This window comes from Balaenoptera musculus, chromosome 7 (assembly GCF_009873245.2).
Source record: "Balaenoptera musculus isolate JJ_BM4_2016_0621 chromosome 7, mBalMus1.pri.v3, whole genome shotgun sequence".
In the NCBI taxonomy this organism is placed as follows: domain Eukaryota; kingdom Metazoa; phylum Chordata; class Mammalia; order Artiodactyla; family Balaenopteridae; genus Balaenoptera; species Balaenoptera musculus.
Window position 1 is genome coordinate 79,282,951 of NC_045791.1, and position 19,110 is coordinate 79,302,060.

The 19,110-nt window shown below is 43.1% G+C and overlaps 1 protein-coding gene across 1 annotated transcript in view; it reads right to left on the reverse strand.

Annotated features, from left to right (window-relative positions):
- The window catches only part of MPP4 (membrane palmitoylated protein 4), a 37,598-nt gene extending 20,743 nt beyond the window's left edge, over positions 1-16,855 (reverse strand). The window contains exons 1-10 of the mRNA XM_036857663.1: positions 16,787-16,855; positions 15,788-16,055; positions 13,508-13,584; positions 11,286-11,366; positions 9,326-9,457; positions 8,584-8,665; positions 7,323-7,408; positions 5,742-5,813; positions 5,088-5,284; positions 2,243-2,307 (exon numbers count right to left, since the gene is read on the reverse strand). Coding sequence (XP_036713558.1) covers positions 2,243-2,307; positions 5,088-5,284; positions 5,742-5,813; positions 7,323-7,408; positions 8,584-8,665; positions 9,326-9,457; positions 11,286-11,366; positions 13,508-13,584; positions 15,788-16,055; positions 16,787-16,855 — 1,129 coding nt within the window. The remainder of the gene's footprint in view (positions 1-2,242; positions 2,308-5,087; positions 5,285-5,741; positions 5,814-7,322; positions 7,409-8,583; positions 8,666-9,325; positions 9,458-11,285; positions 11,367-13,507; positions 13,585-15,787; positions 16,056-16,786) is intronic.
- Between the last annotated feature and the right edge of the window lie 2,255 nt (positions 16,856-19,110).

Sequence of the window (19,110 nt, forward strand, 5' to 3'; positions counted from 1 at the left end):
AGCACAATAGTTTATGCTATAGTTTATCAGATTAACTTACCTACAGTAGGAAAAGCAAAGTGCCAAAATTATTCTCTAAAAATTCAATGGAGACTTAGTAACAAAATGATAAGTGAATATCCTATAGAAACCAATAAATTTATAAGCCTTGTTGGAAATGGGATCTATTTGCTTCTGGCAAATCCTATTCCCTTCTATCCCAATAAGCTCTGTAAGAGTTGCATTCTATTCATTTCTGAATTAATGCACTTATTATTTGTTCATTATATTTTAGGCACTCAAATCTTGAATGGAAGGAAGGAAAGAAAGAGAGAGAGAAGGGAGGAAGAAAAGAAGGAAGGAGGAGAGAGAGAGGAAAGAGAGAGAGAGTGGAGGGAGGGAAAGAAAGAGGGATGACAATTACAAGTGCATCTTCAGTAAATAACTTTTTAATAACATCTGTAAACTAACAGACACCTGGAATTTTTCAATAACTCTTGAGTAATAAAGTTGCCTATACATCCTGAGTAGTAACCCTTTCCTGAGATTTTTTTTCCCATGGTAACATTCAGGTAGAACAGAAAGATACAAAATAATATTTATTTGCAATATCATCTACAACAGTTAAAAAGAAATGACCTGATAGTTTAGAAAATGTTGTGCTCCATCAGAAACATCCGTGGGGCTTCCCTGGTGGTGCAGTGGTTAAGAATCCACCTGCCAATGCAGGGGACACGGGTTCGAGCCCTGGTCCAGGAAGATCCCACATGCCGCAGAGCATCTAAGCCCATGCGCCACAACTACTGAGCCTGAGCTCTAGAGCCCATGAGCCACAACTACTGAGCCCGTGTGGCACGACTACTGAAGCTCGTGAGCCCTAGAGCCTGTGCTCCGCAACAAGAGAAGCCACCACAATGAGAAGCCCACGCACTGCAAGGACGAGTAGCTCCCGCTCGCCACAACTAGAGAAAGTCTGCATACAGCAACAAAGACCCAACGCAGCCAAAAATAAATAAACTAAATAAATAAATTTAAAAAAAAAAAAGAAAGAAACATTCCTGTGAGAGGTGACCCTTTAACTCAGTGGCTCCATACTTGGGGTTCCTGGACTCAAGAGATTTGTAAGGATAATAATATGCGGCTGCAAACTCTTTTCAGGATGGACTTTGCAAAATTCTAATAGAAATGGCACATAGGCCTTGCAAGCAAGTTAGATGTCAACCCGTGGCCCTACTAGTTATCAGATACTGGTTAGAAACTTAGTTAGCACTTTCACATGCCTTTGATAAATGAAATAGGAAAATGGGTTAAAGAAGTACTTCAATCTGGTTTGGTAAACAAACTTTTTCAAAGCACAGGGGAAATAACTAAAATATCACTATGAAGATTATACCATGACAAATGTTTCTGATAAAATGCCAAGTTAAAGAAAAAAGATAAAAAGTAGTATTGCAACTGTTACTGTAACCATGTAAAATATGGTTCTATAACTGGAAGACAGTAGGAAAATATGGTCAGTGTAAAGGAATTTTAAGAGTGTTTTCTTTCAAAAATGTCCCTATAGTTGTCATCATATCTTTCCAAGGGAAAAAATAATAATTTTTGGCTTAGAGAATTGAGAAGTAAAGTGGATGAGGACTCTCCATGGGCAAATCGATATTTACTTTAGTGCCCTCCCAGCCTCCTGTCCGTGCCCCTCTCCCTCTCCCTCCTCCGGGCACTTCTTCCCCTTCTGTAACTCCTGCCAGAGAGTATTTCAGACGGTCCTTGATCAGCAGGTTCTAGCTGGGCTCTACGAGCTACGACACCCTTCACTAAGGCAGTAAGTCGTTCACAAGCATTCGCCACCATGAATCCCTTTGCTGACCATTCCTCCACCGCCATCTAAAATACTGTGAAGTGAACAAACTACACTCATTAAATAATAATTCAGTCCCGTGTTTACTCATCAAAGGCACACACACCGTGCCGCTCTGCAGCCTTGCTTGCCAGTAGGTGTATAATGTATGGACTAGCTGTAGACACCTCAGGGGACTTCAAGCCGGGGAGTGATCACGAGAACATTTGCATTCTCACAAACTGAAAACTCTTCTAAATCCAAAGGAATGAATGTCTATGGTAGGATTTCAGATGGCTGCCAGGAGGCTATCTGGGGTATGGGGACATTTAAAGATCCTCTGTTGGGCGGGGAGCCAGCCCTGGGAGAGAGGGAGCTGGCTTTCCCGTGATGCACAGCCTGGGTTTGAGGTGTCAGCACACTCACATATGGTGGATTTGAGGTGGTTGTGAGGCTGGTATGGCTGAGACCACCAGAACTCCCGTTGCTTCCTATGCAAAAAGAAATACACTGTGAGAAGGAAAAAAAAAAAAATTAATCCAGGTTAACCCAGGTGAAATAGATCCAGGACAGAATGTTTCCGAGAATTCTGTTGCTTCCAACCAAGTGAACAAGGAGATTTCACCTCCAAACACACTGTCAAATACATTCTCCAAATGCATGGCCTTTCTTATCATTCTTTCCTGCCTCACAGCAGCTCTTCAGAGTCACACTGACTTAGGGTGAAAATCTGGCCTGCGACCACTAGTGCACACGCCACAGAGCTTCACAGCGTGAGCCATGGCACCTGCCTCTCCGGCATGTTAGCCCGCTCCAGCTGGTCTCAGGATTTTCACCGCATGCTCTGGTTTCCCTCCCAGGCCGTGATGCTCACTACGGTCCCTTTAGAGCCACATGAATTTCAGTTCCTTCCGTTGTCCTTTATTTGTGCGCTCATCTAGTAAACCTGCCGTTTCTGTGTGCTCCTTGCAAGACCCCCACTGGAATCTCCTTGCCACTCTCTGCTCTGAGACCGTGAGGACTAATCTCATGAGGGCTTTATCCCTGTGTGTGTCCTCAGGTCATCCCTTATCCTCTGCACTTTAATCCCTGTAAGGCTCCATCCACCACCTGCCGCTCGCTGAAGCCCGTTCACACACCCTCTGGAACTGGCAGTAAATCTCCAGCGAAATCTCTCAAACCTCCTCCTGCACTTGGAGTGAGCCCCTCACCTTCTTGTTCTAACTAAACCCAGGTCCCCCTGAGGTCACTGCTCCCCTGCCCCTTGGAGAGGTGGCTCTTTCCTCTCCCACTCCCAGTGGTGTGTGGGCAAACCAGCCCGGGGGTATGAGGCCCCATGTGCAGCTTTGCAGATTTTTCTAGTGCCAATATTCTCATTGTGGCTGATTTCAAGCTGCCACCCCGACGTCACCCACCGTGGGTGTGAGAAGGGTGCACGCAGGCTCTGTGAGCTGGTTCCAGCACACCACTGCATGAGGCCCTCACTCCGTGGGGCCTGGAGGTGGGGTCTGTGTCCTGCTTCTCCTGGCCATCTCTGGACCATTATCCCTCTTCCCTAGATGCCCTCACTTTGAAAGCCATTTCCCCGACTCTTCTGGAAGCCATTCTCAGATTATTCCTGCTAACTCCCATGCTCTTAACACCGCTCTGTCATAATGCATGATGATTTTATTAGGCACAAAGATGCCCCTTCCAACACCCTGGCCTCTTGGTTCCTTGATCTCCTCTCTTCCAATGACCTTCCAATGACCTCAGCCACTGCATCCCACTGTCATACCCTAGGCCTTTCAGTACCCAAAACTACAATCTCTATATAATTTCCATTTCCAGCATCCCTTTCTTCTACCAGCACCTCCTATCTTCCCAACCCCAATAATCTATCAACCCCATAGGGACCTATAATCCATTGATCTGACTTCCTTTCCACTGACCCTACCCTGTCATCTCCCTCCTTAACAAGCTTAAATGTCATGGTCTTTCATTAAAATCACTCCCTTGTCCCTCTCTTGATTTAGTGTTAAATCTGACTCCCTGTCTAATCTGGCCCTGCCCCCCAGGAAGCTGACCAGAATCACTATAAATTTATGACCTTTAACCTTAAGTGAGCCCTTAATGCTGATGATACTGTATTTATCTAACCAATTTGCTCTCCAGTTCTCATAGAAACTTTTCAAGCTTTCTCCTCTTTCCTTCCCAATATCTCCTACCCACCCTTACTCTCAGCTTCTGACATTGCTTATTCCCCTGAGAAAATAAGAGCAGGTGGGAGAGCCCTTCCATAAACTCCCACCATATCCCTCACCCTCAGCTGTGCCCACACACTCTGGATTCCCTACTGCTACTATTACTGTGGGTGAACTGTTCATGATCCTGTAAAAGGCCAACGCCTCTATTTATAGGCTCCATCACATCTCCTCCTGCTTCCCCAAGGACAAGAAGAGCAGCAATGTTCCCTTCTTTCTCCTGTATCATAAAATTTTCCCTCTCACTGCATTTTTCCCATTAGTATTATCTACCCTATCTAAAAAAGTTCTCTCATACCACTCCACTTCCCCCTCTAGCTATTTGTCCATTGTTCTGCTCTACTTTATACAAAATGTCTCAAGGAATTTTCCATGCTCATTGTTGTCAATGTCTTCAAATCCCCTTTTACTAAGATTTTGGTCCCACCTCATCCACTGAAATTGCTTTTATCAAGATCACCAATGACTTCTGTTGTTAAATCCAGTGGTCAATTCTCAGTCCCCTCAGCAGTGGTTGACATAGTTGATCAGGACACTCTATCATCTTGATTTTGGTCTGCCTCATCGGCCATTCCTTCTCAGTGTCCTTTGCTAGTTCCTTTTCTTCTTCATGATCTCTTAACATTGGCTGAGTCTTGGACCTCTTATTCTATTTTCTTTCTATCCTTAATCCCTTCCTTGGACCTCAACAGCACCAAGGTGATGGTGGTAAGTTGAGACTCAGTAACTGGGCTTTCAACTCAGCCTTGAAAGATTATAGAGGGAGTCAGAACTACCTTTAAAAGTTTAATTTAGCTTCCCAAGTACTTTTCTCTCTTTTCTAATTGATAACGATTATTCTGTTCCCTCTGGTGTTTAAGATGTTTAGAGCATATTGACAAGTTGACATTTGGATTTATAGACCAGTGTGTGTTCATCTACCTGCTTGTCTCTCTTTCTCTCATCTTAACTGCAATAACAGAAGCCTGAGAAAATGTTTTGTTTCCTGATGGCTCGGTCTTGAGTCCAGGAGTGATGACTTTTCTTACCTCTTCAGAAGGTGGTTAGAAGGGATTAGGCCAGCACAGGTACCAAGGTCTGAGATTTTCCGGGCTTGCCACCAGAGGGCATCATTCTGGTCCACAATCTGGAGGATGTCCCCCTTCTGGAAAGGCAAGCCGGCATCCATGCAGGGGATGGCGGGATCCTCCTGGGGCCAGTACTCAGTCATGGCACGAACATATACCTGACAGTAGGTGCATAATGACACCTCAGAAGAATCCTTATCCCTGGGTTGTTAAGACTTAAAACCATCTCTCCCACTCTTCCACCTACTGGTGCTATCTTTCCTCTCCATCCTCACCAAAAAGAACTTCCTTCTTGAACTGAGTCTAAGAGCCATGAAAAAAAAAAAAAAAAGTGAGTTTGGGAATAGAATCTTTTAGCTCCGAGAAGTTTTTGCTCAAATGCTCACCATGCTTGATGTTACTTCTTAACTTCTTGGTACCCCATCTCCTGTTATTGTATTCATTTACTTACTGATTTGCCTCTCATGTCATCAGTATCAAAAAATATGCAATACAGTATTGAACAAATCTTCAACACATTATAGAGGATAGTAATAAGATACAAAGTACATCATGGTTGTTATTGTTATTGGAGGATTTACTGTGTGTAGGTATGAAGGCTCAGTAAATTCTTACCATCTTTTGGCTATTAACAGGAGGGTCAGAAACTGGAACCACCTTGAATATGATTGTGCCACGAGACATGGCCTAGAAAAGGTCAGAGGAAAGAATGACAAATTGCAGAGTTCACTGGGTTACTGGGGTTTGGCAGACAGAAGTTACAATTCAACGTGTGCAGGTCCAATGGTGACATCTCCCACAGGGGCTTTTACAAGGGCTCAACAGCTAAATATCACCACCCAGAAATGGACATTAGGAAGAAATTTAGCTTCACTTCTGTCCTGCTGTGGGACTTCCAGGATCACTGGTCTGTTAAAACCCACACTGAGGCCTGGCTTCTCGCAGGGACCTTCCATCTCACTGCTGCCAGGACACCACACTCAGCAAGGTCTTATTCCCACAGGCACTAAGGAGGGAGAGGAGCTCTTGGTCTGACTTTCCCTCCTCATATCTTAGTCAGTAATTATTTCCTGAATACTGATTTCGGCATCAGGCAGCCTAGTCTTATGGGGAAGAAGATAAAGTGCCCCCAAGTCTTCTGGGGGGAACTGACACCTCCAAACTAACAGTGGAGGAAACAGAGAGCCTCTTAGTTGGATGGGGGAGGTAAGAATCCCCCTGTCACACACTGTGATGGGCACTGGAGATCCTAGAGATCAGCAAGAAAGATCTCGGTCTCACTTGGGAATTTCACAACCCCACTGTCCTGGCAACTCCACAGCTGGAGCCGAAAGGGCTGAGGTGGAGGCATGTGTGTCTGTGACAGTCCTTTAAGCTCCCTGTGCAGTGTCTTTTATACCACACAGAATCTTGCGTAGTGGTTTGCAAAATATTTCGGTGCTTGGTATACTCCTTATAATACCACTCCTCCTCTCAGTCCCTAAGGCACGTCTATGAAAATCTAGAGTTCCCCCAAGAACCCAGTTTGAGAACCACTAGTCTATGTAATATATAATAATTGACCTCAGGCCCCACCCTGGGGGTGAACATGGGGGCAGGTGGGCGGGGAAAGTTGCTACGGCTACTGACAGCTGGACGGTGACTCGGGCAATGGTTTGAAGGATGGGAATGGGAACCGGAAAGAGTTACCAAAAGCGCATATAATCAGGTCACACCGCCATTCCAACCACAAGGATAGTGGCAGGGCCAGCAAGGATGTCCCCCTCCCCATATGCTGCCCTCTGGCGACTTCTTTTCTACCCCAAAGCTGCCTCAAGGAAACTGCATACAAATATAAGGGGAGCAAGGGGCGGTTTGCTCAGGTTCAGACACTCCTCCACAGTCTCGCTCCGCCCACCCCGGGCTCCGTTTCCAATGGAGCAACCCAGGTGACGAGGGACCTGGGCTGGGCGGTCCGGCAGTCTTCCTGAGGCTGAAAGAGCAGCTTGTGAAGGGAAGTATCCAGAAGGGGCCAGATCACCTGAGGAGGCGGATGGGGGAAGGCGGACGAGCTGCATAGAAACAGACAGGTTCTGGGGCCTAGAGAGAAGAAGCTGCCTAGAGGGACCCGAATCCCCCTCCGGTTACAGCGCACACGCCGTGGGCTGGACGCAACGCGGCACTGAGTCATGGAGAAGGCGAGGAGGAGATTGTTACCAGGATATGGATCACTTGCTCAGGGTCCAGTCCTTCAACCGAAACTCCATTCACTTCCACCAGTTTGTCTCCAGCATATAACAGCCCTAGGCAAACAGGAACACAAAACAAAGAGGGGTACAAAAAAACTCTCAAAAATGGCGGTAGCCATCCCAAAGCTCCTTAACAAACTCGCTAACCCAAGCAGGGTCTGACATCTTAAATTTCATTGTGAAATAATAATAATAAAGCAAACTGGCTATTCCAACTTACACCACCACCAAAGTGCAAGAGAATGGCATTTTTCTACTTTTCCACCAACAGTGGGTATTAACTGGTGGTGCTATTTTTATTTTCACTAATCTGATGTTGTAAAATGGAACTGGAACTCTGGTAAGAAGATAACACGAAAAATAAAGCTGTCGGGGTCATGAGAAAATGTCAAATGAAAAGGAAATGGGGGGTATTCTTCAAAAGAGAAAATGTGGAGAAACTTGAGGGTTAAGATTGAGGCTTGAGAAATATGAGGTAAGACAGTGCAGATAAGACGCAGGATGACATCGGAACAGAAACCAAGATGATGAAAATTTTAAGAAAGGTATTGTCAACAACATCAAATGTGCTGCAGAAGTAAAAATAAAACTGAGGCTGACAGAAGGGCCAGTGGACTTAGCAACTAGGAAGTCCCTGGGTAATTTCTCTAAGAACGTTGGGGTATGAACCCTGCACCAGGTTTCCAGGGTCATGGGCAGTGAGGACACAGACAGCAGGTACAGAACAGCTCGTTTCAGGAGCACAGTGATGAAAAGAAGGAAATTTGGTTCTCTAGTAGAAAAGGCAAGCAACAGGTGTTTGAAGACGGGGAAGAGCGATGCCTTTTTGAACACAGAAGGACCAAGTGAAGAGTGAAAGTTGGGAATATAGAATGAGGCAGACCTGGACTTGAATCCTGACTCACACTGTGAAACCTCGAGCAAGTTAGGTGGTTAATCTCTTTGAGCCTCAGTTTCCTCATCTATACGATAGCATGATAATACTTACCTTGTTAGGTTTACATGGGAATGTAAAGTAAGGGAACATTAATTTAGTGCCTAGAATGGAGGGACTCAGTGAGGAAAGGCAATGGGACTTCTCTGGAATATTCCTTTCTTCCTTCTTAGTAACCAAGCAATAGAACTTATTAAAGCTCAACCTCAGTCAGGAAAGAGGGGCTTCCCTGGGAATATTAAACAGTCATTCCCTTTGTTCCTGGTCACGCTTGCACCCTGCTGCTCCAGCTTACCACTCCTCTCTGCCAGCCCACCATGGATGACTCTGGCCACCAGGATGTCCCCTGTCATCTCGTGGCGCTTGATGGTAGCTCCCTGGGGAGAGAGTACAGTAGAACCCCTTTTTACCTAACATGATCACTTTCCTGGGGGCTTCCCTCAATGTTGCTCTGGTCTTTTGGACAAGGGCATTCATACCAACCAGGGCCATACATACTGTGCCATGAAAAAGGAAAGGTCATTCAACCTTGGTCTACCAAAGTCTATATCCAACCACATAGACATCAAAGAATATTCAGATCCTTCCAAAGGTAAAGAAAACTCCCACAATTACAACCTAATCAGAGGGATTATGCTTAGAAAATCAAATTAATGCCTTACTTAGCTTCCCCTTTATAGAGGAAAAAAACTTAGGCAAATACATTTGAACAGAGTAAAATATATGTACATGTCACAGAGCCAAATAATAAAATAAAATAATTTCTTATCTCTCACAGCTCTTAGAAAACAAAAACACTAAGCAGAAATCTTCCCTGGTGAAAACATTACAACCTGTAATGTGTTTGAAATCACAGGCAAAATTCATTAAGATACAGTTTAGCCATTATTATCATGGATTCCCTCACATTTTCTGATTGTCGCACACTACATCTGTGACTACAGACAAGAATATTGCCCAAGTAATTACTAGAGATAACTTAGTTCATAATTAACCCCGGTGTAATCCTAAATGAATAGGTAAAATGATTTCCTTACCAGGGGCTGCTGGTTTTTCACCAGGCAAACAATCCTCATTGCTTCCTCGCTCTCAGGGATGTTGTCTGGCAGGGGAGGGAGAAGCGGTTCAAAGTCTTTCTGAGCCACGGTGTCATGGGCGCTGAGCAAGGCCTGGGAACAGAGAAGGAAAAGGGGAACAAACATCACACATAGGACACACCCACCTAGAAGACACTGACTCAATACTATGTGAGATACAACAACAACCAACACATACGGGCCAGGTATAGTTCTAAGTGTTTTATGTGGATTAACTCAATCTTCACAATAACCCTGAGGCAGGTATATATTTTTAAAAATTTTTTAAATTTATTTTTATACAACTTGTAAAGGTTACTTTCCATTTACTGGTATTACAAAATTGTGGCTATTCCCCATGTTGTACAATACACCCTTGTAGTCTATCTTTCACCCAATAGTTTATACCTACCACTCCTCCAGTCCCATATTGCCGGCCCCGCTCCACTGGTAACTACTAATTTGTTCTCTATATCTGTGAGTTTGCTCCTTTTTTGTTATATTCATTAGATTGTTGTATTTTTTAGATTCCACATGTAAGTGACATCATACAGTATTTGTCTTTCTCTGTTTGACTTATTTCACTAAGCATAATGCCCTCCAAATCCATCCATGTTGCTGCAAATGGCAAAATTTCATTCTTTTTTATGGCTGAGTAGTATTCCATTGTGTATATATACCACATCTTCTTTATCCATTCATCTGTTCATGGACACTTAGATTGCTTCCATACCTTGGCAATTGTAAATAATGCTGCTATGAACATTGGGGTGCATGTATCTTTTCAGATTTGTGTTTTTGGTGTTTTTTGACATATACCCAGGAATGGAATTGCTAAGTCATATGGTAGTTCTATTTTTAGTTTTTTGAGAAAACTCCACACTGTTTTCCACAGTGGCTGCATCAACTTATTGATACAAGTGTTCCCTTTTCTCCACATCCTTGAGAGGCAAGTATATTTATTTCCCCCATTTTACAGATAAGGAAACAAGGCAGAGAGAGGGTAAGCAACACATAATATATTCTTTCATTTCTGATAAAATGTATTCTGTCACATTCTCATTTCCTGGAAACCCATGTAATCCATGGTGCTCCTATAAACTTGAACTACAAAACAACTATTGTAATAGTTTCCCCAATTAAGGTAGAATGAGGAGCAGTAATCAAAACACCTTGCTGGTTTAATTATCAATGACACTTAAGGGCCCATGTGAAACAGAATGAGAAAAAGTCGTCCTCTACTTTTAGGGTATGATCAAAGAGTTCCTTCTCATGGCCCAGTATGTTAAATTTTCATTTCACGAGTTGGGGAAGTAGTCATTCTACAGCCCTGCCAGAGACTGGTGGACAGAACTTCGTTGGAACTCAGAGAAAATTCTCTAGGTTTATCTTGTGAAATAAAACTTTTTGACTGATAAATTCCATTGCTCCAAATGCAGACATCCTCTTAAATTCTAATTTGTTGATAAATTGATCTCAAAATCTGTAAGTACTATGAGATAGGTTTCTATTCTGCAATCAAATGTTCTTCATATACCCCCTCATAGAGCTAATCATTATTATACTGTATTTTCCAAACACCTTCACACACTTTATTCGAAACTTAAAATAACTTAAGATGTATGCTACCTCGATTGCCCCCCACAGAATTTTAGAGGTACAATGGCTTTCCCGGGGGGAAAAAGACACCATGGGACGTTCTGGATGCCTCCTTATAAATAGGGCAGGCTTGTCTCCATGACCAATGAGATTAAGCCAGTCACGTCCAAGTCCCACATCTTTAGGTACAGTCTGTTGGCCACCCACATACGGTAATAGAACATCTATTCAGAGACCACATTTTCTAGCACATTTATTTCTCCTTCTCAACTTTGTCTATGTGCCAGATGGTTATATCTTGTTCATTTTAGCAAGCACTTGCCTTTAAGTGTGGAGCCTGGAGGATTTGTCTCAGCTCTTGGATCTCAGGGGACTTGGGGGTTTCACGTAATATCTTCACTACCTGGTTGGTGGAAAAACATACATTGTGAATTTTTTAACAATCTTTATCACCTAGTTAACATCACCCAGGTTGGATAACAGGTATACTGACATGATATTGACCTAAGAAAAGCTGTTACTGAAGCCTTCTTTTTCATCTTTAAAGTCAGGGCTTAGAGTCTTTCCTTATCATTAAACTTCATTACAGCTGGTAGAATCCAAGATTTGGGGTAGATCTAAACCACAGTGCCCCAGTCCTGGCACATCGCAGGCTTGGAGGAAGAACAAACATAGTTTTGTAATGTCATACGTGCCAAGGCAATATCCCTCGAGTGGCTCTAAGATAGCTGTTTGCTAATGTGAATGCTTTACAGGCAGGTTAAGGTATCTGAGTTCTCCAGGTATAGGCTCAATTACCTGGAGAACCCAGGTAGCTTAATCCCATGGGATGTTCCATTCTTCAGTTGCAAAATGAAAGAGTAATTTGTATTTTAGGGCTTATTATTTGATTAGCAATTTTAACGTTTGTTGCAACAAAAAAGTGCTAGACAGAATAAAGTCTGATCTCTTTGCTTTGGTTTAGGCATAGACCTGCGTCTGACAGGACATAAGCCCTTTCAAGACTTTAACCAGCTCCATGAATCTTCAGCAGTCAAGCACCATCACATATTGTCAAATGAAAACAAGCAGTTTAGCAAGCTGCACCCCCACTCACTGGGGTTACAACTGAATAAAATATCACGTGTGTGTTTCCCTATGGACAGCTGAGAACCATTCAAGTTGTTGATCACTGGAGCTGAGGTCAGAAGTTTTTTTTTTTTAATTTCTTTTAATATGCACAATAAATAAAAACAAAACAGATTATATTTATGCATCCATTCAGCAAATATGCATTGAACATCTACTGTGTGCTAGGCAGTGTTTTGAGTGATGCAAATAGAGCACTGAATAGGCAGACAAAAACCCCCAGTCTCATGGAGTTTACATTCTAGTGAGGAGCCACAGACAATAAATAAAATATATAAGTAAAAGAGTTTTATTTGATGATGTAAAGAGTTAAGAAGAAAAATGAAATAGGGAAGGTGGATAGGGAATGCTATGAGAGGATTGCAGTTTTAGATGGGGTGACCAGGGAAAGCCTCCGTGAGGTGACATTTGAGTGGGGACTGGAGGGAGATGAGAAAGCAAATCGTGTGGCTATACGGGCAAGGGCGTTACTGACATAAGGAATAGCAAGTGCAAAGGGCCTGCGGCAGGAGCATGTCTGGTTCAAACAACCACAAGGGGTTCAACTGGCTGGAGCAGAGTGAATAAGGGAGAGAGTGGTGAGTATGACATCAAAGAGGTAACAGAGGCCACCTTATGTTTGACTATGCAAGAATTCTGATGTTTACTCGGAGATGAGAAGTTGTTGTAGGAAGAGTTTGAGCAGGGAAGTGACATGATTTGACTCATCTTTAATCAGAATCTCTTTGGCTGCCATGATGGGAATAGACCACAGGGGAGCAAGAGTAGAAGTGGGCGACCAGGTAGGAGGCTACATCGCAATTATCCATGTGAGAGACGACGATGCCGTATATTAGGTGGCACAGCAGAGGTGGGGAGGTTCTCGATATATTTTGAAACTAGAGTTGACAGGACTGGGTGTGGGTGTGAGAGAAAGGAAAAGTCAAAGATGACCCCAGAGGTTTCAGCCGGGGTACTGCAAGAACAAAGACGTCCTTAGTGAGATGGAAAAGGCTGGGGTAAGAGCGGCTTTGGGGACGGGATGGCCAGGAGCTCCGTTGGGGACATGTAGAGTTTGAGGTCCATAAGACATCTCAGTAGGATGGGAGGGGGCAGAGGACATCAGAGCCTGCCATCCAGGAGCCCAGAATAGGGATGTAAATTGGGTATCATTAGTAGGGCAACATTACCCTCTTTCCATGGGGTAATTAGGTCCACGGTTTAGGGAAAAAGAGGGAAATGCACACAAGCTAAAAATGTGTCTTGTTGGTTTTAATTTGGGGAGACAGCAGGCCTTCTATTAAAGCTCAATTAGAAACAGTTATCAGATGCATAATCACCAACTGAACTCTTCCATTAGAGCATTTAAACTAGCACTATGAGTAAAATGGTATCACGTTAAAGCTCTACTATTCTCTGGATGAAAAATCACCTCACCTCGTAGGATAACGCCTGGGCATGGGGTGTGGCAGGAATGAGCTTCTTTCCTTTAAATTCCTGGAGGCAGTCATAACCTGCCGAGGGCAACGAGGAGAGAATGACATATCGAGGGGAAGGCTCACCCAGGGGAGACTCAGCCTGAGCGATGGCACAAGTGGCTGGGTAGCATGTGTGTTGGCCTTTAATAAGGTGTCTCTAGTTGTCCAAGCGAAATGAACTCAAGACTGGTGGCTCTAACGCTCCAAAGGCTTAATTATTGGCTGCCACTGGAAACTGTTCTTCCCCAAACAATATCATTGATAAAAAGAAACATGAACTTTTACTCTTGTTAAATTAAGTAAGCCTGGGTTTTCCAGGCTTGAGGCCAATAAGGATTTGAAGCCAGAGACCTGTGGGAACTTCCAGGCTGGGTAGCTGTGTAGGGCATGGGTTAGGGGCTCAGGTTCACCAGGGGATCTGAATGAGAGGCCGGTCACACTATACATGCTTATTTGTACTCTGTGCTCATCTTTTGTTTCCTTTCCTCCCTTAATTCTCCAGTAAAAGTTTGTTTATAAAAATTCCAACTTTGTCTTTGTTGACCCTGAGGAATTATTTTCCATACCAGGATCTAGGGTTGGGCTGAGAATACCAAGGTCTGACTAGCTCTGCAGTGCAGACCTTAGTCTTATTTTAGAAATCTAGTTTCTCTTACAGTTGGAGAAATGAGGTCCAGGAGGTCAGCTCAGCCCTGCTTTCTCCATCCGGATCTGGGATGGTGGGGCTTCCTTGCTCTACCTCAGTGCCCAAGCTCAAGTTTACCTGGAAGTGATTAAGGCTGGTGGATTGATGCAGGGAGCACAAAGCCTAAGCAGCCTACCAGTGGTAGCAAAGGCAATGCCTTTAGTGGCATTCATACCCCTGTATTAGCTTCCCAGGAGGAAAAAGTCCCTGGTAGAAATCAAGTAGTTTCCCCCAAAGTTTTATTCAGATATAATTGAGATAGAACATTGTGTAAATTTAACAGGTATGACATGTTGATTTGATACACATATGTGTTGCAAAATGATAACCATGATAAGGTTAGTTAACACCGCCATCACTTCACATAATTACCACTTTGTCTGTGTGTCATGATAACGTGTAAGATCTTTTCTCTCAGCAAATTTCAATTATGTAATACAATATTGTTAAATATAGCCACCATGCTGTACATTTGCTCCCCAGAACTTATTCATCTTATAACTGGAAATTTGTACCCTTTGACCAGCATCTCCCTATTTCCCCTCCCCCTAGTCCCTGGCAACCATTATTCTCTCTGCTTCTATGAGCTCCACCATTTTAGATTCCACACACAAGCGAGATCACACAGTATTTGTCTTTCTCTGACTTATTTCACTTAGCATAATGTCCTGAGGTCCATCCATGCTGTTGCAAAAAGGGAGGATTTCCTTCCCTTTTATGGCTGAATAATATTCCATTGGACATCCCACTTCTGAGTATATAGTGATAGTGAAATGAAATCACTACCTAAAAAGATATCTGCACCCCATGTTCATTGAAGCTTTATGCACAATAGCCAAGGCATGGGAAAAAACGCTGTGTCCAACAATGGATGAATGGATTAAGAAGTCAGGTGTTTTAAAACCAGTGCTGTGAGAAGTACCTCTTTGCTCATGTTAAGTATGCTGACACTTTTTTCTTATCTTAAAGAATATAATATTAACATGCATCATAAGGCTGACCACATTTCACTTAAGTGAAGGAAACACATCCTCCAAAAAATAACTTCAAAAGGATCTTTCTTAATAATAACATTTGTTCAGAAGAACAAAATTATAGTCAGATGCTATTGTATAGTGCATGAAATTTTAGCCAAATTTAAAAAAAGAAGAGATCTTCAGAGTAAGAAAAACTTAAGATACCTAAACAGAGCTGTAGACATTTCATGTCCTAATTTATGAAAACAAAGAGGGATGATTTTTTAAAGCATTTTTATTTGTCCTGAGTTGGCCTCAAGCACAAAGGGTTGTAGACAGCTGCTAAGGGTGCTGTCTATGGCCATTTGTGGTGGCCGCTGTGTGACCCCAGGGGCCTCTGGAAGAAAGGGAGTTGGGGGCAGAAAAGAGAGGAGCTGCCATATTCTTTTCCAGCCAAGTAAATTCCTTCCTAAGCTAAGAGGTTGTGTAGCTCGTCTCTGAACTTTTTCCCAGTTGAAATTTCCTGCCAACTGACAAGCAACACTGTTGGACAAGTAGGTTCTGCTCCCAAGGCTAAGGCTTCTGGGCAATGGAGCGCTCACCTTGAGCAGAGCCTGCAGCCACGGGGAGTGAAGGAGGTCGTACAGGAGACACACTCCATTCACGTCTCGGCTGTAGAACAGATTCAGCTGTTGTAGCACAAGCCTCAGGATTTGGGAGATACCTACAAACGGGAGAGGGCAGAGATGGGGTGACGGGTGGAAAGGCAGGTGTAAATGTGAAGGGCACTTCAGACCGCTGGGAGGTGCCAGGAGCTCGTGAGGAGAGGAGAGGACACTGGATTTAAGGCCAAAAAAATCTGCCTTCTAGCCCTGTTCTATCACTTACTGTGTGAACTTCAGACAGCCATCCAACTATCTGGAACCTACTTTCCTTGTGGCAAAATGAGAGTATGTTAGCTTCCCCACAGGGTTGTTGCCAACATTAGATGAAATAATAGATCATAGTATAGAAATGGAAGATTTTATGAGAGCAATATTGCTTTCCCCTCCCCAATCTTAACAGCCTCTGGTTTATTCCAAAATTATCTAGTTGTTTTCTGGATCCTCCTTCTCTAATTCAAACATGCAACCATGTGTATTTACCCTTTATGAAAATTCTTATTGAAAAACTCTCCTAATAGGCCTTTAGTACATATCTCAGGATTCCACTATTAAAGGGACTGAACAGAATTTAGTAAATGCTTGGTTGCTTTTACAAGTATTTTCATAGAAATCCTATTTGTTGCAGTGATATTTTGAATGTGAACAAGTTGTGAAGTTCTAAGGCAAAGTGAAACATCGCAGGGTAGGAAAAAAAGAGATTCTGAATCTACTGTGTCAATTTCTTTCCTTCCTGCCTTGAAAATTGCTTAGACTTACCACTAATAGATGCAATAGGACACTTCAAACTGTATGACAAATTCCTTATAGGAATCACAAAAAATCTATCAGAATTTCTGCACCTAAATTGGATCAGATATTTAGAGGGATATTAAAAGAACTTTCTGGTCTAGAAAAGGAATCTGGCACCACATACCATTCTCTGGATTGGTCACCGTAGAAAGCTTGTCGTCCTTCTTGTCCTTGCTGTCTGGCGGGTCTCCTCCTTTGTCGGACTGTATCATGCTCCCTTCCCAAGCTTTCAGAAGGAATTCAGAGCTGGGGAGCAGATCAACAAACAGCACACAGCTCACTCAATCACACTGGCCCCGCAGCTCTTAGTACATATATAGACACATATTTTCAACAGCATTTATTGAGCAAGTCAGGCACTGTGCTACATACACACCAGGATCCACATCGAATAAAACAGTCTTGCCCTGTGGCGTTTCCTCTCTAAATTAACCATCACCAGCTGTGTGAACGAGAAAACTACTATTTCATGAAACATTCCTTCTACTCCCGTTTCTTAAAACAAGTGACAAATAATGTCATGTTTGTTTATTTTCCACCTCTTTGCCTAGTTGATTTCACCATCATTCAGAGATCAGAAGAGCCTTCCCTGGCCTGACTCCATTCAGGTGCCCTCTTCCCTCTCATTGCCCATATAGTTCTTCATGGCACTGATCACAGTTGCAAAAGTTATGGGTTACTGCTGAGGATACTCTTAGGGTTTACTTTATATATTGCTTTAAGTAGGTTTAGTTTCAAGAAACAGAAACCCCAAATAACAGTGGCTTAACAGAGTAGAAGTTTATATCTTGCTTATGTAAAAGTCCAGAGGCAGAGCAGCCCTACTCCATGAAATTCTCAGAGAATAGGCTCCTTCCAGCTCACTGCTTTGCCCCCTTGGGGTGTGGTGGTGTTGTTATCTTCCTGTTCCAAGATGGTGGCTGGAGCACCAGCCATCACCTCTACATTTCAGCCAGCAGGATGGGGAATAAGAAAACGAGGGCAAAGGGGACATGCTAACTGCTCTTTGAGAAAGTTTGACAGAAGTTGCCCTACACAATGAGAAATCACCTCAGGCCCTGCAAATTTTCAAATGTCCCACTGAACTTTCATGTTGCTGGAAAAACAACAACAACAACAAAAAACACCTTATAATTATCTGACCCCAGAACTCAACTTCTCTTTACATATGAACACAAAGTATTTTTGCACAGTTTTAACATACACTGAATTTTCTGGAATGCTACTACCTTAATTGAGGAATGAATTTACTTCATTTTGCTTGGACTTTATCAAGTTCACCATTTCAGAAAATCAGGTCATTAATGGTTAAGCTGCTCAAAGTATAACATGTCACCACAACACACCGCCATCAAGCCGTGGCTGTACCTCTGTCTGCATTCGAAGCTGCTGCGTCCCTGGTGGAGTCTCTTATAGGTGCAAACATGTGTTACTTCATTATATCTTTTGGGATAGTGATATCCCATATTTACACATCGAAATTTAGACATCTTATCAACTACATTTGTTTAATTTCTCTTTTTTATTATTACTAGGGCATTATATATATGGATTTTTTTTTTTTTTTTGTGAAGTTTTGTGTGTCTTAGTCTGGGTTCCTCCAGAATCAGACACAGAGCAAGGATTCTAGTGAGGTGATTTGCTTGGAAAGTGATCTAGAACACTAGTAGTGGAGTGAGGTATTAAGGCAGGGCAAGGGAAAAAAGCCAGTAAAAAGTATATCAAGCAAGTAACTGCTCTGGGCCCTGTGGAGCTTCGTCCCATGGAGGAACAAGGGACAAGGGAGTGGGGATATTTATACAGCAACACTGCCAGACATGGGTTGAGGGCTTTCCCCAGAGAGCATTACTTCTGGTCCTTCCAGCCTGTTACACGCGTACTTTCAGATAGAGAGTGTAGGTATAGAATGCACCAAAAGGGATATGGGTAGGGCACCGACAGCATTTGTTACAGGAGAATAATAAAGGATAAATCAGGATTTTTTAAAAAGGAGCATTTCATATTAGTTGTTAAAGACGGGTATGGTTTTTTGAATCTGATACGGTTGAGAACCACTGTCTAGAATCTAGACAGATTGTGGGGTTGAGTCAGGGAGGCTATCTAGAAAAAGACAGATTCTTATGTTGTCTCTAAATTCTATGGCAGTGAGAATAGCAACACAGAAAGCTGTTATGAAATCTTAGACAACCTTCCCATACATTCTTTTCCCATCGCACTGAAGTATTCTAGTTTGCCAGATTCTGCCTAAACTTGACATCATAAGCTTCTGCCTTGCCCACCACCACCCACCCCACCCAGCCCCAAATGAGTCAGTTTACACCCTGCCTTTTTCCTGCATTCCAGTTTCTGAGACTCTATTGAATCATTTAGCACAGCAGTTGCATGTATGACTCATCTTCCTCCCGGGAGGGGAGCACTTCCAAGGTAGGGTTTGAAAAGGGAGACGGAGTGTCTGCCAGACAAAAGC